This window comes from Trachurus trachurus (genome assembly GCF_905171665.1).
Source record: "Trachurus trachurus genome assembly, chromosome: 13".
Taxonomy (NCBI): domain Eukaryota; kingdom Metazoa; phylum Chordata; class Actinopteri; order Carangiformes; family Carangidae; genus Trachurus; species Trachurus trachurus.
In genome coordinates this window covers 35,167,440-35,192,943 of record NC_139892.1, presented here as the reverse complement: position 1 = coordinate 35,192,943, position 25,504 = coordinate 35,167,440, and the positions used below count along the sequence as shown (strand labels likewise).

Genomic DNA, 25,504 nt, shown 5'->3' with positions numbered 1-25,504 from the left:
TAACGTTTCCTTCTCCCTGCGTGATGCTGATGCGCCACCGAGGGATTGGTGCGATAAATGTCAGAGGCCACAGCAACTGTTGGAGAACCAAACACTTTCCAAACACTCCTGTGCCCCATGCAGCGTGACTTCTCCTCCCATCCTACCGCCGTCTTTTCTTCCTCCTGTCCTCACTCGCTCTCTTCTTATCTGTTTTCTCACGTTAACTCTTAACTCTATACTCTATTCACTCTCCTCAGGCCGATTAACATCTGTACAAAGAGCAGCCTGACTGAGGCACTGTTTTCCCATGCTCCCTCTCTGTGTCTCACCCTGCTCTGAAGGAGGGCTGCTATTTCTGGTGCCAGTCGGGTCAGTGCACTGTAATTCTGCTGTATCATGTAAGCAAACAAGTTTAATAGGCCATTGTTATTCTTAGACGTGACAGGGCTGGTAACATGTCCCCCGAGCTGTCATTTAGTTTCACTGGTGTCTCTGAGTGGAAATATTTGGTTTCAAATTATATACAGTACAGCCGTTAACTCCACACTGTGTTACAGGACAACACTGCCAGGAGGTGAATGTATTCTTGAGTCGTAATCAAATGTAATTTACGGTACATGTAGCCATATTTGTTTTAATGTATTAGGGGCTATAGGTAAAAAATGTGTGTTACTGAAAACATAAAGTCATCAATTTGAGAGTAAACAAATCTTTAAGTAAAAAATTGACCCCGATAACCTCTTTACACTACCAAGTAGTGTTAAGAGAATATAAAACTATGATAATACACACACAAATCTAACAAGTCATTTCTTGTTTTCTTCTGAATAGGCCTAAATGACAGAAATGTCTCTTCAAAGTTTGGATGATTTATGATAATATGGTGTTTTTGGGCTCAAATCACGAGTCTTTTCCTAATTGCTAAATCTGATTGCAAAGTAGGCTATAATTAGATTAAGCCATCCACTGTAATAATATAATGCAACTAAAAAAAAATTCTCACAAATTTGTGATTATGTTTCTCATTACAGTAATGTAACAGATATTTGAGTAGCCTATATCCAGGTTTTTTTTCCCTCTTCTAACTACTTGGAAACCACACAATAGTCGTTTTAAGGTTTAGACTGTCTCTCAGCAGTGCTGTCACCTGGCGGGATAATATAGTGGGAGATGGTTAGCAATTAAAACCAGGTTCAGGACCACACACACACACACACACACACACACACACACACACACACACACACACACACACACACACACACACACACACACACACACACACACACACACACACACACACACACACACGGGTAAACACACACATGGGAAGCTCTGCTCTTTGTACTTTCGTTTCTCAGTGCAGTGGAATCTCAGACTTTTCTCTTTGGGGACAGGCCAGACGTAAATTAAACATGAATTGGAGTCAAAGCGGGGAGAATCCTCGGTATGTAAATATTAATACAGTACATATCTAACCTAACAGAAGAAACAGATTATATAAGGACTGCGTATAAAGTGTACGCACTCTCTTTTAGATAAATGGATTCTACGCTACGCAGTTACCTTTAGGGAGAGAGCAGAAGGAGCCTGCAAAAGTAGTGAATGAAACACAGCGGGCAGAGTAATGATGTGTATCATGTGATAGTTGTGCTCTGAGACGTTTGCAAAAACCGTGTAGTAATGTGTTTAGTGCTGGAGAGGAGAGATTCTCAGGTTCAGGTCAGTAGTCACTGTCCTGGTACATGTGAGATAGGCTGAGACCTTGAGGCACGTACAGTGGATATAAATATACGTAGGTGTGTGTTATTTGATCCTGTTGCACATCTGACATGCTCGTCCTACCTCACACCTCTCAGACAGACCGACAAGACAGACTGAAAGCTCACAAGTACCGTGTGTGTGTGTGTGTGTGTGTGTTTCCTCTTGACCTCAGCGATCATCCTGTCGGTTGCTGCTGCTGCTTTGATCTGAGCTTTTCTCACATTTGAGAAAGTGCTCTCTTCACCCATTTCAAAGATCTGACAGCTAAGTGAATACTGGATATAGCCAGTGGTGTTGGAGAGACCTTCTGACCTTCGCTCCAGCAGCACCAGGTGGCCGCATTCTTCACTTTTGTACAAGGAAAAACAAAAGAAAAAAGGAAATGAAATCTAATCAACAAAACGATTGCATTGTATTTTCATTTTCAATCTTACCATTTGACACACTCCTTGCTGCTTTCCTTCCACCACCACCACCCTCAGGTCAAAATGTCAGGTGTGCACGCAGGATGTATTTTAATCTAATGGACAAAGTGTCATGGAATCTACGGAGGGGGGCATACATCCTCCTGTAATTACTTTTCCTGTAGCACAACCCCGTCAGTATCCTGTTGACTCAGTCCAGCATTTTCACATTGTATTGTGTATTGAACATTGACCTCTCCTGAGGCTGATGGTGGGGGCCTTAAGCCTTTGTTCTTGTTACAACTCTTGTTCGTAAGAAATAAAGTCTCTATAGTAATATGCAACAGCAAAAACATTCTTAAAGAAAAGAAAATGATACATGGAGACTATCTTTTGTGATGTACTGAGTAAATGCATCTAGTTGCAGTTAAGGAGATAGTTCAACATTTTGGCAAATTGGCCCATTGCCATAATCCCTATAGTTTTAGGATTAGGTTCGTTACCTTTAATTGTCGGTGCAAGCTGTTTTTAGAACGGCGGAGCAGAGCCGTGAGCTGCTCAGAGCTACGCTATGGAGACTAATGGGATTTCTTGGTTTCCCTCATCAAACTCATCAAATACACAAATCCAACAACTCCACAACGCTCTGGTGGACAAGTTGTGACCTGCACATTCACCACGCTATGAGATGAGAACACAACGTTATGAGACAGAGTTGTTTTAGAGGTAAATGCAGAGACTGCTTGCTGAGCGGTTCTGCATGAACTATCCCTTTAAAGTTGGGAAAAGACTGGACTACTCAATTAGCATTTATTGAATGAAATTGTTATTTTCCTTGAGCTAAAACAATATACTTCAGTCCCCTTAACAACAGGCTGGACTCTGGATGTAAATCCTGGTCTCTAGTCTCACAGTCCTGCACTTTATTCCCTGTCAAAATATAATTGTCGAATAAAGAATTAACTGCACATAAATGTCATATGGGAAAGGTGAATTCTCCTGAAAGGATTTAATACCATCTTTAATGTCCCCTTTTAATTTTATTTTATTCTCCTTTAGTGTCTTTGTAATTTTAACGTTTTACTGAATCTTTTCAAGTTTCAAGTTTCCAAGATCAGTTTTTTTCTCACAGTTTGACAACAGAAATAGAAACAAAGTGAGTGAAAACAAATCTCTACAAATCTGTCACCCAGTTGGATTAATCCGATTAATGACAATAAACCACATGGGACATATATCTGCTTCGAATACCACTTAATGTGCTGAAGGTGGAGGACGTCCTCCCTCTCCTCCACCAGCGACCATCTGTGGTCTGGGCCGGTTGCCAGGGCTGACGGAGGAGGTCTCGACTACCGCCTGTCAATGAGTCTTTCATGGTTAGGACATCAAACCAGATTCCAGCCTGTGTGAACAAACACGTGCCACATCTCATCATCCGTCCACTGTACTGTACCTGTCAGAGGGACGACTGGAGCATCTGCTCAGAATATACAGCACCTCGTCTGGTCCGCTGTGATCCACACACGAGCCTCGGTCAGCCTCACCGCCGCGGCCGCATGTCACCACCTATCTCTGTCTATTCCCTGTCATTCCCTTCTCTTACTTAAAGCAGAAGTAAGCGATCCGGTCGTTTTGGCTAATGCTGCGTTCCAGGCAGGCTTTTGAAACTGTAAATTACAGCTTCAAGTCACGACTTACGACTTTGTAGCGTTCCAGGCAACCCACTCGTGTTTTTCCGACCTGTTTTACCTGTGAAAGTCACTATAACGGCCACTCGTAACTTCCGACCCGTGAAGTCGTACCAGATCGAACTGGTACGACTTCACAGGTCGGAAAAATACGAGTTACGGGCTGCCTTGAACGCACCATAACTTCTTGTCAGCTGATGGAGTTAGCAGCCCCCGCCCTCGTCATGGATCTATTGGTCCTCGTCCCTACGTCACCACATTCAGGCGCATCCCTTGGCTGCACACACAGCCCTTCATGCCGTTCTCTCTCCTCATTGGATAAAAACTGTAGGATACGATAAAAGTTTTCTCTTCGGCTCAGAGCAGAGCAGAGTGACTGAGAGACCCGTGTTTCAGTCCAAACACTCTATGTAAGTGATTGCTGTCGGAAGATATAACTATTTAAGACTTATATTAACACAAATATATCACTTACTTCTGCTTTATGCCCTATTCGCACGGGATTATTATTACCTGGGGACGTCTGGTAATGTGTAAATTACCCCCCCCACGTCTGTGTTTCTTGCGGTGCATTCGCACGGGATAAGTGAAGTTTGTATTTTTACTCGAATTTACTGTCATTAAGGCTCCGATATGACGTCAAAGCTGTGTGTGCACATCGTAACATCCGCTGCTGTCACATCCATGTGCGAAGCAAATGTAAATAAAATGTCAAAGCAGCAACGTGACTTCGCAACAGTGCAGTTGTTGTCGCAAGAACGGGCCGTCATGGCATTTGTATTAAAGGGATAGTTCAACATTTTGGCAAATTGGCCCATTGCCATAATCGCTATAGTCATAGCAATAGGTTCATTACCTTTAATTGTCGGTGTAAGCTATTTTTAGAACGGTGGAGCGGAGCGGCAAGCTGCTCAGGGCTACGCTATGGAGGCTAAGGGAATTTCTTGGTTTCCCTCATCAAACTCATCAAATACACAACCCAACAACTCAAAAACGCTGTCGTAGACAAGTTGTGAGATGCACATTCACCACGCTATGAGATAATAACACAACGTTATGAGACAGAACTGTTTTAGAGGGAAATTCATGCAAAACCGCTGATGCGCGTTGCGTTCAGGGACAGTTTTTCAGCAAGCAGACTCTGTATTTACCCTGTATTTACCTCGAAAACGGCTCTGTTTCGTAACGTTCCACTATTATCTCATAGCGTGGTGATTGTGCAGGTCACAACTTGTCCACAAAAGCGTTTTGGAGTTTTGGGATTTTGTATTTGATGAGTTTGATGAGGGAAACCAAGAAATTCCTTTAGCCTCCATAGTATAGCTCTGAGCAGCCTGCTGCTCCACTCCGCCGTTCTAAAAATAGCTTGCACTGACAAATAAAGTTAACGAACCTGCTGCTATGACTATAGCGATTATGGCAATGGGCCAATTTCCCAAAATGTTGAACTATCCCTTTAAGCCTGTTGCATGTCATCCATCTCAATATCCTCCGAAATTTCGCTCTTTTTATGGATCTGAGCTGTTTATTCAAATGGGTCTCCAGCACCGATACGAGCCCGTGTTGGCACCTAAAACGCCTTTTTTGAAAATGCCGCTCATAATTTCCACCGCAGCCTCCATGTTTCAACCCGTACAGTAGCTGTGGTTTCAACCGGGGAAGAAGTAGAAAAGGCGCCCAATAAAAACAACAAAAACAAAAAATGCCCCTCAATTACTGAGATGCAGATTCGCACGGGACTAGTTTTACCACGGGACGTCGGTCTTTGGTGAAATATAGTAGGTAATTTGCGGGGGAATTTTTACTTTACAAATGACTGACATGGCGCATTCGCACGGGATTAAGATCACATACGTCCTCCGCAATTATTACAAATTACCAGAGGTCCCCAGGTAATACTAATTCCGTGCGAATAGGGCTTTAGTCTGTCAAATAAAGAAAAGATGCCAGTATATCTATGTGGACATAAATGTTAGTGCTGATCACAACAGTAGTTTGTCCCAATTTTACAAGAAGTTGAAAGAAAAGACAAGAAGAGACTTTCTAGGCCACAGATGCTCAGAGCCCGGCCGGAAGCTTTGTTATCGTCTCTCTCCACACACAGACACTGATTATTATGTCTACAATGAAATCAAAGCCTTTTGTCAGGATACACAATGTCTTTGATACGACTTCCCCCTTGAGATTATCCTACGTATCTGGCTCTGCTCTCCTTTACAGTACAAGCAGTGTGTTGTGGGGCTTACTTTGTCTTATCTTTTTAAGTGTGCCTCATTTTGTTGCGCCTCGGAAAACAATCCACCGTCGTCTTTGTGGGGATGAGTTGTGTTTTATGGGGGAACAGCTGAACCCAAGACGACGTTTCTTTCTGCTGAGCGATCACCTGCAGCCTCCATTGGAGCTCTTTGAAGATTGATTATCAGCGAGGGCGCACTAACTGAGACTTGTGTGTGTGTGTGTGTGTGTGTGTGTGTGTGTGTGTTTGAACCAGACCCAATTAGTCTCATAAATCAGAGTAAAAAATATCTCTTTTAACTGGTTTCTTTGGTGTCTTTCATGTGTATCTGTGGGAATATAAACAGTGCTGTTCTTGAAATAAGGATTATTTCCTCTTTCTGCAGTGTGGGAATTTTTTTTTTTTTATCATTAAATCAGTGTAATTTTTTCTTATGTCATCAGAAATAAAACATGTTGCAAGTTGATGGGGAGTTGTTGAACAGTTTCAGTGTTTCAGCTAGTTTGGACACACCTTCTCTCATTCAATGTTTTTTTTTTTTTAATTACTTTCTACAATATAAATTCATATTGAACACATCAAAACTATAAAGAAACACATACTGTATGGAAATATGTAGTAAACAAAGCATAATATGTTTTAGATTTTATATTTTTCAAAGTAGCCACCTTTTGCTTTGATGGCAGCTTTGCACACTCTTGACACAATGTCACCCAACAGTCCTGAAGGAGTTCCCAGAGGAGCTGAGCACTCGTTGGCTGTTTTACCTTCACTCCATGGTCCAACTCATCCCAAAACATGGAAAAACATGCACTCTCCAAAAAAACTTTCAGGAACAAAACTGAAGAGGTGCACGGCCAAAAGTTGCACTTAAAGAAAAAGAAGAAAGGCCAGCAACACTCGTGTCCTTCTCATAGTTTTTTTTTATTATAAACTGCGTTGGCGCTAAAACACACAGACCGGTTTCGACAAAGTCTTCCTCAGTGTGCCCAAACCATCTCAGTTGGGTTTAGGTGACAGATAACAAAACATAATTGAAGTATGAATTTAAAAATGTAGAAAATAATAGAAATAAAGAAAAAACATTGAATGAGAAGGTTTGTCCAAACAGTTGACTGGTAGTGTGTCATGTGGCTGCTGCCCTGACGTCAGAGCATCAGTCTCATGCAACATTTGGCGAAGATGGAGCATATTTCCTAAAATATCAAAATTTTATGCTGCACACGCACACGACTCGGTAAAAAACGGATTTCTTGATGGATTGATCTGAAGTCTTCCCTTGAATGAGTCATGTTTGTCGCTCAGCAGGATGAAGGTCTTTTGGTTTTGGATCGTTGGTCCAGAAACACCCTGACGTGTGATGTGATCTGTGTTGTGTCTGATCAGCTCCTTGTGTTACCCACAGGGATGCATGCATGCTTTCACCTCCTTTATTTATTCCCTACACAAATATGTGTCAGAGCGGGTATGAAAACAGCACCACACTAAAGTATGCAAACCACTGTGTTATTGTTAGCAGGCTGCAGGACGATGAGACCAGAAACGGTCATAAAGGACTTTGTCACATGGTGGGAGGAGTCCTAACTTCAACTGAACAAGACAAAAGAGATGATTGATGATTGATTTTAGATGATGTGCCACAGCCATCACAGAGAATTGTGTACAGACTTACAAATACCTTGGAAATGTGAAGCATGAGTGTTTCTGGAAACTGTGTGAGGAACGTTACTAACAAGACCATGATGGCCTTATTCTGCCGTGCTCTTATTAAATCAATTTTTAATCTTTTCCTCTGGTGTCATGGTTTGGAAGAAATCTGTCTTTGAAGAAGAGGAATTCTCTGAATCAAGTTGTTTAATGGTCCAGTGAGCTGATCGGTGAGTCACAGTTTAACTAGCGTTCCTTAACACCAAACAGTTACCGTGTATCGGGTTAGGGTGATCTTAAATTTCCACTCGCTTCCTGTCATCAGTGAATTTCAGCCTCCTCCCTCTGGATGAAGGTTCATGGTCCCAAAATGCAGAAGCAGAACTAATGGAATAAACCAAGTTTTGTCCCCACAGCCATTACTCACACGAAGAAGAAGCCTGAACTGGTTAAATTATTTGTTTTTATTCACCATAAGCATGTGTTGTCTGTGCTGTCTGTTAAAGGGATAGTTCAACATTTTGGCAAATTGGCCCATTGCCATAATCCCTATAGTCATAGCAGTAGGTTCGTTACCTTTAATTGTCGGTGCAAGCTATTTCTTGAACGGCGGAGCAGAGCCGCGAGCTGCTCAGAGCTACGCTACGGAGGCTCATGGAATTTCATGAAAAACCGCTGATGTGCGTTCCCGTCGGGGGAAGTTTTTCGACAAGCAGTCTTTGCATTTGCCTCAAAAACAACTCTGTCTTGTAACTTTCTGTTATTATCTCATAGCGTGGTGAATGTGCAGGCCAGAACTTGTCCACCAGAGCGTTTTGGAGTTGTTGGATTGTGTATTTGATGAGTTTGATGAGGGAAACCAAGAAATCCCATGAGCCTCCGTAGCGTAGCTCTGAGCAGCTCGCAGCTCTGCTCCGCCGTTCTAAAAATATCTTGCACCGACAATTAAAGGTAACGAACCTACTGCTAAGACTATAGAGATTATGGCAATGGGCCAATTTGCCAAAATGTTGAACTATCCCATTAATGGGTGTGTGTGGGATTGATGACTCTTTTTTTTTTTGCACGTCATATTTACCTACAAATAAAGTAACATAACTGAAACTAAAATATTGATTAATAAAAAAAAAAGAACCATAGGTTAACTGAGAAGAACATTAAGTATTTGCAGACATTTTAATATCACAATTATCAGTTTTAATCCCCATTTAGACGTTATTTTTGATGTAATGTTGACACAGACCAGAGAGACCCTGGTTTCTCTTTGGAGGCCACCAGCAAACATGTCCATGTTTCTGAAGCCAGGAGAAGATGATATGTCATCAGTCTCCTCTCTTCCCCTCTCCTCTCCTCTCCTCTCCTCTCCTCTCCTCTCCTCTCCTCTCCTCTCCTCTCTCACTGTGTTTGCTGAGCTCATAAAAACTGGAGAGGCCCAGCTCTCCCAGCTGTGAGAGGGGATGCTCAGCTTTTCTTCTGTCATACTGATTTAGGACTATTATCCAATGCGCGTGGACTCTGCTCTCTCATTATCAGAAAGGATCGATCTGAGGCCTTGGAGTGCCGTCCTCTCCTCTCTGACTGATGCACTATGGAGATGAATACTGATCAAATTACTAAGGAAATTTGATTCAGCTTCCCATGAGTAAACAGACTCTGGCTTGTCAGGCTCAACAGAGAAAGAGTTTGTGAAACATTCGGTCTGAGCTGTAAAGTAGGCTACAACCTGACTTCACCCGGTCCATTCGGCTGTGAATCGTGCACTTCTGGCTGTAGGTACAGTAAACCCTCAGGTGGGGGAGGTTGGGATGCTGCAAGTGAGTCAGCGCTGTCGTTTCATCGCTAATGGCCAGGAAATGTCTATGTTGGAGAGACTAATTGGATTTCTTTAACAGGAAAGCATCTGTCCGGCTCCATTAGCCGGTGGTAAACAGCAACACACAGCAGAGGCAGAGAGAGGCAGGTGGGAGAACGAAAAGGGGAGAGATGTGAGGAGGCAGTTTAGGCTGGAGGAAGGAGACAAAGGAATGGAGAAGGGGTGTGGAGGATGTTTGTTGTTGGTACGGATGCGTTAGCTGTCGCAGGTTTAGTTTGGAGTAGAGTGGTTGATGCAGCAGGAGTAAAAAGGAGTGGAGCAGGGATGAGTCTGGTTTATTAGCTCCTCGGGAGGCAGCCCTGGTGTTACCGTAATTCACTTAACTGCAGATTACACTGATCTGATTTATGCCTCCGGGATGACAACAGCCCGGGGTCATTATGGGTTTTCAGGTGGTCCAATCCCATTCTCATGAATTTAAAGGGACAACGAGGAGTTTCTATTTGGTTATAAAAAAGTCTCATATTAATGTGGATGAATCTACGTTACCACTTGTTAATGGGCCCGTTTTCGATAAATATATCTTTTTGTCTCTATCGTTATTTTGTTATTATCAGTGGTGGCGGAAATGCTGGTCGAGCCGACCAGCGTTTCTTTACTTTCGGTTTCGTGGCGAGTCATGAGAATAACGGCGCTGTATCGCCGTTTATGGTCGGAACTACGACGGTATGTGATCGTCTTCGAACCTCTGACTTTAATTGTTGATGAATGAAAACATGAGTCCGTCTTGCGCCGGTCAAAGAATTTCACAGTGCGTGCTGACATTGTAACCTCTCAGTTTATTATGCTAAAAATACATATACAAGTGATATAACTAAATTAAATGAGTTTGATTTGATGTAGTAAAGTTGACACAAGATGATGTACAGCAAAACCTTGTGTTTGTGTGTGTGTGTGTGTGTGTGTGTGTGTGTGTGTGTGTGTGTGTGTGTGTGTGGGGCCCAATTGTTGAAAAACCCGCGCTAAAGTGCCCTCTTGGGAGCCAAAATGCACACTAAAGTCCTCTTCAGTCCTCTTCAGTGGCAAGGATGCGTTGTATGTGCCCCTTTTTTTCTTTTCGCCCCTGGCCTTCAAAAAGTCTGTGCACGCCACTGTCTATTAACCAGTGAGCAGCTGTACCAGAGAACTGGCTTGTCCATGGGTAAATTGTTTTTAGTCTTTTTTGTAAATATTAGTTTCACTGTTAATTTTGATCTGTTGAGATGTGTATTGTTTGTTTAAGAGCAGCACTGGTCAGAATTTATTATATCAGATAATTTGAAGTTGTTTATCACATTAGCCATCATAAAAATGTGGTTACTTTTAAAGACTGGTTTGAACTCGACGCCCTCCCACTAGCTTTTCCCAGTACTCTGGACCAAATCTCATGAAAAAATAATGTGCAAAGTCACAGATAAATCTTCACTGTCTTTTAAATATACAATAATACGTGGTGTAGAATATGATAGACTATGTGGGTTTCTCACTTCGGTTCAAGTTTCCTCTTCTAGTGGAGGATGAGATGAATGAGTAAATAAAGGTCAATGCAGGACGTGGATGACTCTCATTTACATTTTCCCCAGCAGCAATTGACATTAAGTCAGGCGTCTCTCCCTCCATAACATCTTCCTCTACCAAGGGGAAAAACTACATTTACCCAGGCAATGAACAGACACTCAGTGAAAGGATAAATCAAACCTGGCAACCTCGCACCTCCAGGCTCTTGTTGGCATCTCGTACATTCACTGAAACACTGCTATGCGACGTGTAACTAAGGGTCCTCCCTATAAACTAGTAGGATGCGTCACGTCGAGAGACCCTGGAGGGGGAAAACCACTCGTTCCTCAGAGATGCATGCTGAAGGAACAGTGGGACCACTATGCTGCCTGTAAATTGAGCCTTTCTTCCTGCGAGAGGGTGACATGGTGGAATGCAGCACATTAATGTGGACATGGGTGGGCTTCTCATTCCTGTCATAGCATCTCTCTCTTCCCTTTGACCCATCATGACTTTCTTCTCTCTCTCTCTCTCTCTCTCTCTCTTTTTTCTTGCCTCCATGCCTCTTGTTGAGTTGAAGTCAACTGAGTGTGGATGCAGTTGTGTGTTTCTTCAGTTTTCAGGTTCATGTCTATATGATAGTTTAATTCAATGAAGCATTTACTAGCATGAGGTTTTTGACCAGCCAGGCTATATATCCCCCAATATTATCTTATCACACGCACTGTGGACTCCTACATGTAAAGGACAGAGACACTGTTAATGTTGATTAAAGGGACAGTTCAACATTTTGGCAAATTGGCCCATTGCCATAATATAGTCATAGCAGTAGGTTTGTTACCTTTAATAGTTGGTGCAAGCTATTTTTAGAACAGCGGAGCAGAGCCGTGAGCTGCTCAGAGTTACGCTACAGAGGTTGATGGGATTTCTTGGTTTCCCTCATCAAACTCATCAAATACACAATCCAACAGCTCCACAACGCTCTTGTGGACAAGTTGTGAGCTGCACATTCACCACGCTATGAGATAATAACGGAACGTTACGAGACAGAGTTGTTTTAGAGGCAAATGCAGAGACTGCTTGATGAAAAACTGCTCCCAACGGAAACGTGCATCAGCGGTTTTGCATGAATTTACCTCAAAAACAACTCTGTCTCGTAACCTTCCGTTATTATCTCATAGCGAAGAAGAAGAAGAAGAAAACGAAAGTTAAAACTTCAAAAAGGTTTTCCACTAGCAGGAAATTTGGTGCATTCATAAAAATATTGATTATAGTGAATAAATTGTGACATGCATGAAAGAAATTCCATAAATTACTGCACACATGACACATTGATGTGATATCTTTGTCAGATTTCTCACTTTTTTTTTTTTCCATTTCATTGGTTTACTCTCTTAACTACCATCATAAGGAACATGGGATGTTGCCCGCTCAGCTGTCATTCAAACATGATCTGTGTGACTCCATAAATATTCTCTGTTTTGATGAGATGTGATGAAGAAGGTAATGAATGCACAGGATGACGTACTCTCTCTCTCTCTCTCTCTGCAGGATGGGCTGCTGTGGAGGTGAACGTGGAGGACAGGGTGGAGGTGTTGAGGGGAAACATGGCTCAGATCACCTGCATGTTCACATCAGATGACGGCATCGGTGGCACGACAATAATGTGGCTCTATGTGAGTCTGGTCAAGCCTGATGAACACACACACACACACACACACACACGCGTTAAGTTTGATGTTTCAATGTACATGATGTTTGATTTGCTCCACCTCCCGTCTTTAGGTGAAACGGTCGGGTGAGAGGCAGAACATCTACTTCCAGGACAGCACCATGAAGATTGTGGATAAAGGCACGCCGTTCACAGACCGGATCAGTGTGAACAGCACTAGCGTGAACGGCACTGGAGCCGGCAGAGCGGTGGTGCTGACCATTGAGGACGTCCAGCTGGAGGATGAAGTGGAATTTATCTGCTCTATCAAAAGTCTGACAGATGGGCAGGCAGAGGGACACACCAAGCTGAAGGTGTTTGGTAAGACTGAGACCGCACGTGTCAATGAGAGAATGAATGGGCTTTTTACCGTTTTCCTTTTGTTTCCTATCATTTTCATTCCCAGTCTTAAAGGGATAGTTCAACATTTTGGCAAATTGGCCCATTGCCATAATCCCTATAATTTTAGGAGTAGGTTCGTTACCTTTAATTGTCGGTGCAAGCTATTTTTAGAACGGCGGAGCAGAGCCGTGAGCTGCTCAGAGCTACGCTACGGAGGCTCATGGGATTTCTTGGTTTCCCTCATCAAACTCAGCAAATACACAATCCAACAACTCCAAAACGCTCTGTTGGAGTTGTTTTTGAGGTAAATTCATGCAAAACCGCTGATGCGCGTTGCCTTCAGGGACAGTTTTTCATCAAGCAGTCTCTGCATTTCCCTCTAAAACAACTCTGTCTGGTAACGTTGTGTTATTATCTCATAGTGTGGTGAATGTGCAGGTCACAACTTGTCCACCAGAGCGTTGTGGAGTTGTTGGATTGTGTATTTGATGAGTTTGATGAGGGAAACCAACAAATCCCATTAGCCTCCGTAGCGTAGCTCTGAGCAGCTCGCGGCTCTGCTCCGCCGTTCTAAAAATAGCTTGCACCGACAATTAAAGGTAACGAACCTACTGCTATGACTATAGGGATTATGGCAATGGGCCAATTTGCCAAAATGTTGAACTGTCCCTTTAATGTACCCTTTAGTTCCCCATTCTACTATTAGAATCACTGTCACTGCCCCTCCACTATTGTCTCACATTTTTACTCAGACGCTCTTGGTTTTACTTTTACGCCTTCTTCTATTTTAACTCTTTTATCCCATCTCTTCTCATCTTATCTTCTTTTATCATGTACCGTACACCCCCCCTTTTATTTATTTTATTATTGTATCTAATTAACTACATAATTAGATACAACCTGTAGTTGGGGTCTTGTTTTGCCTGTGTTGCTGTAATGCTTGGGCAGTCCATCTTGTGACATTTGTATGTGACTTGTCTTCTGTGGTCTTTATATGTTGCTTTTGTCAAGCACATTAATTTCTCAATTCCTATGCAGAGGTACCTGGCGTTCCTACCATTGATGTGGTTCAGTCAGGTATTGTGGTCAGTGAAGAGCAACTGTCCAAGGTGAACAAGCTACCATTTGTCAACAAAGTACAGTATAAAATGACTGCCAGGCTTTAGCTCAAGTGTCTGTGTCTCTTTCTCCCTCTTCTCCCACAGATTGGGGTGTGTGAGGTCAAGAATGGCTACCCCAAGCCCAACGTCACCTGGTACAAAGGCAACATGCCACTGCGCAATATTCAGGATGGTGAGACAGATTCACACCAACATCTGCAACAGATTTCTCCTCGATGTTTGATTGTTCTTAATGTGATTTCCTTTGGTTTCCCTCTCTTTCATCCCTGCACATGTCTTCATTCTCCAGAGGTGGACATAGTGCATTCCATCACCACTGAATCCAGTGGTCTGTTCTCAGTCAAGAGTGAGCTGAACATGAAGGTAAAGAAGGAGGACAAGGACGAGATGTTCTACTGCGAGGTCGTCTACCTCGTTCCTGGAGAAACCAGGATGACAGAGAGCATCCGGGCGAACATCCACGTACTCTGTGAGTTTCACATATGGAGATCTAGCTTCGTGGCGCAGCGCAAGGTGGAGCAGCGTGGCGGCAGACCGCGCAGTGCTAATTTTGTCCGGCGCAACACCGCACGCAGCCAATTTGGCAATTTGTTAGACCGGCGCAGGAGGGGGAGGTGTCGACAGATTCAGCTTGGTGCAGCGACAGTTTTGAACACATCGAAATATAAATTGTTAAAATTGCAGTGCGCCTCGCCTGCAGCACATTTAAAGGTGAGGAGCTCATTTGATTGGTGAAGATTTGATTCAACGGAGGTGGGAAAGAGGAGATCCTGCACGGTGCATGAAACTTGCAAAGTGTGTGTGGACACATCACCTGCGCTGCGCTGCGCTTCGGCTGCACCTGGTCTACGAAATTAGAGCCTATAGAAATAAAACTCTACAATGATATCCTTGAACACTTGGAACCCCCATAAAGCAATCAAACCCCCGACATCACAGTCTGTTATATAGAACAAACAGTTACATTAGCAGAGTCACAGCTCATAAACTAGTCAAGAGTACTCCCAGCTAAGAGATACCTAGAGGTTATACTACCAGGCTGAATTTGAGGTTAGCAGGTCAACTTCAGGTTTAAACCTGGTTTTAAAGTGACAACGAGGAGTTTCTATTTGGTTATAAAAAAGTCTCACGTTAATGTGGATGAATCTACGCTACCCACACTTGTTAATGGGCCCATTTTCGATAAATATATCGTTTTGTCTCTATCGTTATTTTGTTATTATTAGTGGTGGCGGAAATGCTGGTTGAGCCGACCAGCGTTTCTTTACTTTCGGTTTCGTGGCGAGTCATGAGAATAACGCCGCCGAATCGCTGTTTATGGTCGGAACTACGACGATATCTGATCGTCTTCGAACCTCTGACTGTAATTCTTGATGAATGAAAACATGAGTCTGTCTTGCGCCGGTCAAAGAATTTAACGTAGTGAGAAAACGCTTCGCTTTTCCAAAACTCCTCGTTGTCCCTTTAACTTTAACTCATAATTCTCATAAGTGTTATGAAGATTCTTTAGATCCTGACAATGTTGATGTTTTTACTCTTCTAACATCACTGCAGCGTGAAATAACATGAGGACAGTGAGTAAAACAAAAGTTTATGTCTTTGATTAGAACAAATTAACGAGGCACTGTTATGTATTCTCTATGATTATAAAAGGTTTTAGGCAATGTAATCTGAACATTGCATTTTCATAATCATTTGTTCATCATGAGACAAAAGATCAGAGATACTCACTCACACAGACTCTCCTTCCTCCACAGTATGTACAATATGAAGGAGAGTTTTCTGCTCTGACCTTGGATCCTCCCTCTGTTTCAGACCCCTCGACAGCCGTAAACATGTGGGTGGAGTCGCCAAAGGGTAAAATCAAGGAAGGCGACACAGTTGAGCTTCACTGCCAAGGCAATGGAAATCTTCCAGTCGACACTACAATCACGCATGTAAGCAGCAAGTTGTCTCAGCTCCTCCAGAGCTTTTGAAGTGTATTACATTGAACACACTTTTGGCTATGATAAGTTAAAAGTTTCATGTTTTTTTGTTCTTGTTCTTTTGTAGGACGGAAAATCTTTTGAGCAAAAGACATTGCTGTTGGAAGATGTCACCCGTCTGAACAATGGACTTTATGAATGCACCGTTCTGGACCTGCATTTCTTTGAGAGCATCTCGACAAATATGAACCTGTCTGTCAACTGTAAGGAAATATGAAATTATCTGATTTATCATCATGGAAACAGAGTGTCCCCGACCTGATGATTTACTGTAACCTCCTGAGACCCAGGAAAAAAAAGTTTTTTGACATTGATTTTTTTTAACATAAATTAAGTGTTGGGGTGGTAAAGAACAAATTGCAAAGAAAAAAATCTGAAAATTTTATTTTATTTTAATTTTACAAGATGTGCACTGTAGTGTACAACAGGACTATATTTTTCTCAAACGTGTAATATTTTGATGCTTATAATGTACATTAAAAAAACTAGAATTATCATGTAAACTACAGTAATATATTATAAAAACTAATGTCAATTATAGGGTTTTCATTCTTTTTCATCAACTACACTATTTATCTTTGTGATTTCATCATTTGAGATGGTATTTCATTGACCATTCAGACGTTTTAGAGCAAAAGACAAACAGGTTGCATCTTATGCTCCTATGATTAATGCCTCAACAAAAGGCTTGTTGTCCATCCATGAACAGTTTTCATTGATTAATCATTATTTAGAGCCAAGAACAAAGTCAAGGTACCTGTTTTCTGGAGTATATTTCCATGGGCATTCATTTTGCACTGATTTAAAACCTCAAAACCCTATGTTTTGGTTTCAGCCCATAAAAGCCAATGGTGTACCACGTCAGCTCTGTGTCTTGATCTCCCTCATCTGGCTCTTCCTCATCTGAACTTTTACACTCTCCTACAGGGTCATTGTCTTACCATGGACTCTTATCCTCTGATAAATCAATTTCTGAATCCCCCTCAACTATTTAAGAATTTAAGAATTCACTCAGCCTCTGTCAATGAGCTGTTCCCAAAGAAATGTGACGGAAACACAAGTACAGAGTCCCGATGTCCACTACAGTGTACATTAGTAAAATTAGCTTTTTTTCATATGAAAAGTAAACAATTCAGTTCTGAAAATTTACTTCAGTGTTGCTGAGATGTTTATTTATAATAAACAATCAACATATAGGACTCAAAATACTTAAAATTGTAAATATCATGCTCACTTGTACTCTTTCCCATAAAATGTGCTTGTTGCGATGTCGGCCATTTTTAAAAGAGATGCACAGGAAATTGGAAGGTCACACCCCCCCCACACAAGATATCATTGGAAAGGGCTAGTTGTCCTCTGTAGTGAACAACAGGACTTAATAAGGTGACATGTTTAGTATGAGAGAAATGGGTTTGAATATGATGTGCACTACAGTGTACAAAAATGCATTGCCGGGTCTCAGGAGGGTAACTTCTCTCTCTGTTTTCTGTGTGTAGATCTCGATGCTGCTGTGGTGACGCCTAAACAAACTGTGATGGCTCAAGGAGGGGAGCTGAAGGCCACCTGCAACGCCCTCTCTTCTCTCCCGACACACACAGCCTGGCTTAAGGTCTCACACACACACACAAAGCGTGAACAATGAGTTTTTACATGTGTAGTCACTGTGTAATGAGTGTACTGCAAGTGAACCTTGGCAGTGAAGGTGGGCTTTGTCTTCAGCGTGAAGTCAGAGGAAAGAGGGTGAGACTGCAGGATACACGTGGGCAGGGACTGACAGACAGGTTCACCCATAAGAAACAAAACACCATTCTTGTTTATGTTATTACAGAACAAGGTGTAGAAGTTGTTATAGTCTTATATATAGCCTATATATATATAGGCCTATATATATATTCCTGATATATTCATCTTTCTGTTGGTATGCTGTTGGGGCCCTAGATGCTGCATAAGTTGTCTGAGAGAAGCAATGTTAATTAATTTTCTGCTGTTATATTTGTTAGAATATTTATTTGCATTAAATCATGATGTATTATTATAGATAAATATAAGATTTTAATGAGCATTGGGGGGAATTCACAAATTGTAGCAGGTAATATTTTTTATTGTAAATCAGCTCATATTGTATGATTGAGTACTTTGAATTCTGGCACATAAGGCATATCCTGACACTAAAACTGAAGTAAGATTTTGCATTAATATTTTTATTCTGGTATTCCCACCACTAGTACCTCTCAACTTTGACTTTTCTTTTTCTTCTTTTCTTGAGACTCATTTACTGACTAGCTAATTTGTAATGCATCGTCCGACTGCCGTCTGCCCAATTTCACGTGAATGCAGCATGAAAAATACGACTGAGCTGCTTGCGACATACAACCGCAACGCTAGATGGGAGTAATTCCTACACAATGTACCTTTAAGGTTCAGCCATTACTGTTGGAGTTTATTATTCTTGTGTGTGAATCTAACATGGAGCCAGTGTGACAATAAGTCAAAATATTAACTTTTTTTGGCACACCCAAAGAATACAAATTATTATTTTTTCCTTATTAGTCCTTTATGTTTTTATCACAATGCCACACATCAGTTAATGTAAAGAATTCTCAAAACTTACAGTAGTTTGACCCCTAAAAAAGGGGATTTGAAATGATGTGTAGAGATTGATTCCAGCACAACTGATGCTTAATCACTGTTTCACTGTCAGATAATTTTAGGTGTGTGTGTTGAATGTGTGTTTCTCTGCCCTGGTGTGTGCAGAATGGACAGGAGGTAGCGAAGGGTCACACACTGATGCTGAAGGACGCTACGTTCAACACAGCAGGGACGTACGTGTGTGTGGTGACCGTCCCTGAGATCGAGGGGATGGAGACCAGCGGCACGCTCAGTGTTGATGTGAAGGGTGAGTCCAGTGACTGACTCATTAATCTCGTTAATCAATCCAATATTCTTAAGAAATTATTATAATGTGATTTTATTTTGGGTTATGTTGGTTTTGTTTTGCATTTATACTTCCTCATTTTTTTTTAAAGAAAAGTATACAATACTTGTGCGTTTGCATCAGGTACTTTATAGTTGTTTTTATTTATAATTTTAAGGTTATTTCCTGCTCCCCTCTCTCTCCAGGCTCACCAGAGGTCATGACGCAGGACAACACACAGATAGAGGAGAGTCAGGGCAGCTCTGTAGAACTGAGCTGCCTCGCCAAAGGTTTCCCTGCTCCCAGCATCACCTGGAGCACCTCTGATGGAAAGGTACAGCAGAGGGAAGCTTCATGTCGGGATCAATTGGATCAAACCTAAATGTTAAATGGATAGTTCACCCAAAATTCAAATTTCACTCATTTTCTACTCACCCTCATGTCGACTAAGAGTTGGGAGAAGTTTCAGAGTCCTCCGTGCCTTTTTGGAGTTACAGCGGGGCTCAGCGCAGCACTGCATGTCCATATGACGGTAGCGAACGGAGCTCACTTTTCTTCGTCCAAAAAACTGACACCGGCAGAGCTGTGAACTGAGACACTGGGAGCTTCTGCTACAAACAAGCTTAAAATATGGACTTATTAAATTTTTTTCGGAACAATTTCTCATGTCGGGGCTTCAATACAAGAGGAACATTACAGACGAGCACTATGGAGGTATTTGGATGTTTTTTGGTGTGTCTTTTTGGACGAAGAAAAGTGAGGCCCATTCGCTACCGTCATATGGACATGCAGTGCTGCGCCGAGCCCCGCTGTAACTCAGAGAAGGCACGGAGGACTCTGAAACTTCTCCCAGCCCTTAGTCGACATGAGGGTGAGTAGATAATGAGTGAAATTTGAATTATCCCTTTAACTCTTTTAGTTATAAATTATCTTTAAAAAATGTATGCAATTTTCATTTCATTTATTAGTTTATTTGTAATGGGACTCTTTCATGAACATACAAAAAAAAAAAATTGTAGGGCTACCCCCGACCAAAGACATTCTTGGTTGACCAATAGTCGTCATTTAGGGCGATTAGTCGACTAATCAACCGACAGCGACTGAGTGTCACAACTTCCTGTATCTGGCCCTTCAAATTAAAAGCCCTGTAGCCTTTCATATACAGTTCAGTCAGAGATGTTCTATATTGTAAAGACTTTGGTTCAGTCATATTGATTTTGACTTAATTTTGACAAAACACGACCAATGAAATTTTGGTCGACTAATGACTTTTTGGTCGACTATTTGGGGGCAGCCCTAATAATTTGTTGTAAATATACCAGATTTAGCTCAAGAGCTAATTTCCATCTGCATTCCCATGGTCCAGAAATACAATTACAGTAAAAGACAACAGCAAAACAAATGATGAAGCATAATACAAATACAATACATTACACAATGGTTGCATCAGTCGGAAGGAACGAGTGGTGGTGAGATATTAAAGTGCATATATCCAACAATAAATGTTGTCAAGTGCTATTTTTGATTGCTATTTGCAATCAAAGGGTAGCATATCAGCATCAATGTTCATCTCGTTTCATGTGCGACATCTTCACCACTTTCGTTCTGACTGTGACGAAACAACAAGTTACCAGAGCCCCCTGTGCTGCGAGCTGCCTCAGCCTGTGAGAGCTGCAGTCGGAGGCAGGGGGGGGGGGGGGGGGGGGACCATTCCTGCCGGTTGACCCCCCGCCTTTTCCTCTATAACTCTGCGTTTTCAGGTCCTCAAGTCGACGCCCCAGAAGCCGACCGAGGCAGGTGTCCAGAGCGCGGTCAGCGTCGACGTCACCTCTGACCTCACCGTCTTCTGCAACGCCTCCAACGAGTTCGGCCATGACGCTGTGGCCTTCACCATCAAAGCCGGTGAGCCCCCCCCCCCCCCCCCCCTCTCCCACCTCTCCTGCCCCGCTGCCGGCCCTTCCTGTCCCCCACCCTGTGTTTTTTTTTCTTGGTGTACGTCTCTATCTGTGGTCCTCCTCACTTCCCCCCTTTCCTTCTGCTCTTCGTCTATGTCGTGCCTTTTGTTTTATTTGTACTTCGAGAGCCGTCATGTGCGTTGACTTCTTGCCTGTGATTTTTGGACTATTCACAATCACTGTTGTTGTTGTTGTTGTTGTAGTTGTGTTGTTGTGTTGTTGTCACTGTGGTTTCCAACGTGAAGCTTTGTGGCTGTTCAATGTTCCCCTTCCCCAGTGTGTTAACAGGGAGGGTCTTCCCTTATGTGCCTCTACCTGTTTTCAGCTACACAGACCACCACACAAGCCACCACAACCACTACTCCTACTACTCCTACTCCTACTCCTACTTCTAGCACTACCATTTCCTCTGGCACAGGTAAGACCACAGGCAGGCAGTCGATTCAAGACTCAAATCAGCTACAGACAGTTTACAACATCACTAAATCTAATTAAATCACATTTAGAAATAAAAGCCCTGCAATTTTCTGGTGAGTCAGGCCGAAAGAATGAGAGTAAAGAAAACTAGAGTGCACGTGAAGGCTGCAGTGATTACCACACTGGCATGACTGAAAGGTCATTACGACTGTGTTGAGTAGAGATCGCTCTGATTAAATCTCTGTGGTAACCACAAAGTATTTATAGTTATAAATGAGTAATATAACTGAGGCCTGTGAGGTGTCTTATTGACTAATTTGTTGCCGACCTGATGTTATCATTATGATTAAACTTCTTTTATGACATTTTAATATGAGTTTTATAAATGATGTGGAAATTAAAACTTTAGAGCATGAGAGAAGGTTTCTATCCAAATAATTGGTTAAAGGGATAGTTCAACATTTTGGCAAATTGCCATACAGTAATTCCTATACTCTTAGCAGTAGGTTTGTTACCTTTAATTGTCGATGCAAGCTATTTTTAGAACGGCGGAGCAGAGCCGCGAGCTGCGCTAAACTACGGAGGCTCATGGGATTCCTTGGTTTCCATCATCAAACTCATCAAATTCACAATCCAACAACTCCAAAAGTTGTGACCTGCACATTCACCACGCTATGAGATAATAAAGGAACATTACGAGACAGAGTTGTTTTCCAGGTAAATTCATGCAATTCTGCATTTGTCTCGAAAACAACTAATAACGTTTTATTATTATCTCTAATGGGATTTCTTGGGAAACCAATAAACCACTCCGTAGCGTAGCTCTGAGCAGCTCTGCTCTGCCGTTCTAAAAATAGCTTGCACCGACAATTAAAGGTAATTAACCTACTCCTAAAACTATAGGGATTATGGCAATGGGCCAATTTGCCAAAATGTTGAACTATCCCTTTAAATTAAAAAAAAGGGGCTGACATGTTCCACCTTCTGGAAAGAGGAGCATTATGAAATATGAGCCTTCCTGTTAGCATTAGGCCGTGCAGCTACACACACAGCACCCGGCCGCAAACACACGTGAAATCAGTGTGGCTGCAGAAAGCAGCTGATGCTTTAAATGCACTCAGAGCCGGTCTCCTGACTCCCATTACGCCCACTGCCTTGTGTGTTTTCCCTCTCTTCCTTCTGCGTCCCTCTTGTCCTCTACTACTGTACGTCATGCCAGGAAATATCCAGCCCCTCAGAGGAAAGCTGGTCCTGGGTTGTTGTTTCTTGCAAAAAAAAAAGGGCCTCTCAAAATGAGATTAAACTCGGCCCCCGCTGCTGCTCTGGGAAGTGACCGCTGTGCCGCTGACCACGGTCCGAGTAGATGTTTAGTTTCAAATAAACAGATAAGCTCCCTCTCGAGCTAAACATTGATTGTAGTCAGTTCACGCCTCTGCTGAAGATCTAAACTGTGTGTCTCTAAAATACACCCAGCCGCCCGCTCATAACTCTGCTCTTGTGGTTTCTCTCAGTTAAACCAGAAACGGTTGCTCCACCAAAGAGAATCAAGAAAGGTTTGTATGATGCGCTGCTTCACTTCTCAAGCTCAAAGGCAAAAAAAAAAAAAAAAAGCTTCTTTCCACTTCTCCTCCACAGCAACCCCCCGCCCCCCTCTCCCACCCCCAATGTGCAACACCTCAAACTATCAGCGAATAGTTCATCTTCACCTCTTCCTGTGCATGAAACTGGCTTTTTGTATGGGCACACCTCTCCTCCTGCACTCCTGGATGACTTTAGGGTTTCCAGGTTTAGATCATCTGAATGATGCTAGTGCTGCACTCTTTCCTGGACGCTCCCCACTGCTCCTTCTGCCACACACACACACACACACCGGTGAATGCCACACAGCCTGCTCCGACGCACCTCCTGAAGCCGACTCTCCGGGGGCCCCTCGTGCCGTCATCCCATCCGTTCATATTCCCACCTTCACCAGAGAGAGTGACCCTGTTGCCTGTTGTTGTGTGTTGTGTCGTCCACCAGAGAGCAGCGGCGTCATCATTGCAGTCATCATCATCTGCATCCTGCTGCTGGCCATCCTTGGGGCCGTGCTCTACTTCCTCTACAAAAAGGGCAAGATCTGTGGCCGAGCCGGCAAGAAAGACATGTGAGTGCGACGAGAGTGACTTAATGTGTTAAAAAAAAATGTAATAAAAGCATACAAACAATAATCGCTACTAGAGCTGTGAGATGTGGTTCAAATCTACATCACAGTGTTGTACTGTAGGGCTAAGATGTGAAAACAGAGGTTCACTGTGCAGACTGACTGAGCTTAAAAAGTAAAAACTAAAGCACTGGATCCCCAAAGAAATTTAAATCAAACGCAACTGGACTTGGTTATAAAGCACTGGATGGAATAATATGCACATAATTACCTCCCTCTGAGTGTTGATGCACAAAAATATACAGTGTCACGCAAATGTTTGGGCATCCCTGGTCCAAAATGTCTGTTAATGTGAACAGTTCAGCAAGTGAAAGATGAAATGATCTCCAAAAGGCAAAAAGTTACAGATGACACATTACCTTTACATTTTAAAGCCCCTGTACGGAGCTTTTAACTGGCCCATCAGTGTGAAGATACGCTATTTCTAAGTAGTCTAATTCTATACCTCTGGAAGGCGTGGTCGGGTCGGACCACTGATGAAACGATACAAATAGATACATTACGCTGCTAAAAAACGTTTCCAAAACAAATCTACACAAACGTCTTCATGACAGTGGGAAATGCAGTCTTCAGTCCGGCAAAACACCACCGCTTTTGTCCACAGGGGTCGCCAAAATCAACACTAAATGAAAAGTCCGTATAGGGGCTTTAAACAATATAATTTTTTCATCTTTTACATTTTCAAAATGACAGAAAAGTGCTTTGATTCCCTTTTTCACTCTAAAACTGTAGGAAACAAAAACAATACACTGATATTGCCGCTGAGTGTTGATGCACAAGAATATAAATACAAGTGTCATGCAAATGTTTGGGCATCCCTGGTCCAGATGTCTGTTAATGTGAACAGTTCAGCAAGTGAAAGATGAAATGATCTCCAAAAGGCATAAAGTTACAGATGACACATTACCTTTACATTTTAAACAATATAACTTTTTTATTTATAACTTTCCTTTTTCTTTTTCATCTTTTACATTTTTAAAATTACAGAAATGGAAAAGGTTTGGCCACCCTGCACAGTTAGTACCTAGTAGCCCCCCTTTGGAAACTATCACAGTGTGTAAATAGTAGATATCTTGTCTGATACCTTGGTCAAAGTTATCTGAGAGCTCAAGTCTCCTGGGTTCCCCATTCTTTTGCAGGCTGCTGCTTTGCTTCCCCTTTTCACTCTAAAACTGTAGGAAACAAAAATAATACACTGATATTGCTTAAAATATTGCAAAGGAGTGTTTCATGTGTAACTTTGTGCCTTGTGAAGATCATTACATCTTCCACTTGCTTAACTGTTCACATTAACAGACATTTTGACTAGTGTTGCCCAAACTTTTGTATGCCACTGTACAGTACATCTTACCGTTTTGCAGCTCTAATCATCACATAGCATAGAGCAATACATCTCTAAGTTGAACGTGTCCGACTCCTTGGTCTTGCAGCACCAAAGAGAAGTCCAAGAAAGATAACATAGTGGTGGAGATGAAGAGCGACAACACAGAAGAAGCTACTCTCCTCAGCGTCAACGGAGAAAAACAACCTCCCAGTGACCAGGTAGATCCTCATCTTACAACCAAACATTCACACACCTTTCACACCTATTCCACACGTAACTCTTGTCACCTTAGAGCCCAATATTGTTGTACCTCTCAATCACAGTTCTGTATACTTTATTATTGTGGGCCAAGAATATGGAATTTATTACCTGTACATTTTTTTGATTTATCTTTACAACAATTTAGGAGAGCACTAAAGTCTCTCCTGCTAACCAGTCAGTACTTTCCACATGGTCTGCCTGCCT

General features: G+C 42.3%; 1 protein-coding gene across 4 annotated transcripts in view; it reads left to right on the top strand.

The window, feature by feature from the left end:
- mcamb (melanoma cell adhesion molecule b) overlaps positions 1-25,504 on the top strand; it is a 48,975-nt gene that overhangs the window by 21,630 nt on the left and 1,841 nt on the right. For 2 of the 4 annotated variants that reach the window (XM_083985862.1, XM_083985863.1), the window contains exons 2-16: positions 12,622-12,746; positions 12,856-13,102; positions 14,162-14,232; positions 14,329-14,416; positions 14,534-14,713; positions 16,060-16,181; positions 16,297-16,432; positions 17,726-17,838; positions 18,984-19,125; positions 19,350-19,477; positions 20,904-21,045; positions 21,424-21,516; positions 23,027-23,068; positions 23,535-23,658; positions 25,146-25,257. In XM_083985862.1, coding sequence (XP_083841988.1) covers positions 12,622-12,746; positions 12,856-13,102; positions 14,162-14,232; positions 14,329-14,416; positions 14,534-14,713; positions 16,060-16,181; positions 16,297-16,432; positions 17,726-17,838; positions 18,984-19,125; positions 19,350-19,477; positions 20,904-21,045; positions 21,424-21,516; positions 23,027-23,068; positions 23,535-23,658; positions 25,146-25,257 — 1,865 coding nt within the window. The remainder of the gene's footprint in view (positions 1-12,621; positions 12,747-12,855; positions 13,103-14,161; positions 14,233-14,328; positions 14,417-14,533; positions 14,714-16,059; positions 16,182-16,296; positions 16,433-17,725; positions 17,839-18,983; positions 19,126-19,349; positions 19,478-20,903; positions 21,046-21,423; positions 21,517-23,026; positions 23,069-23,534; positions 23,659-25,145; positions 25,258-25,504) is intronic. The other 2 variants (XM_083985864.1, XM_083985865.1) reach the window with 2 other exon arrangements.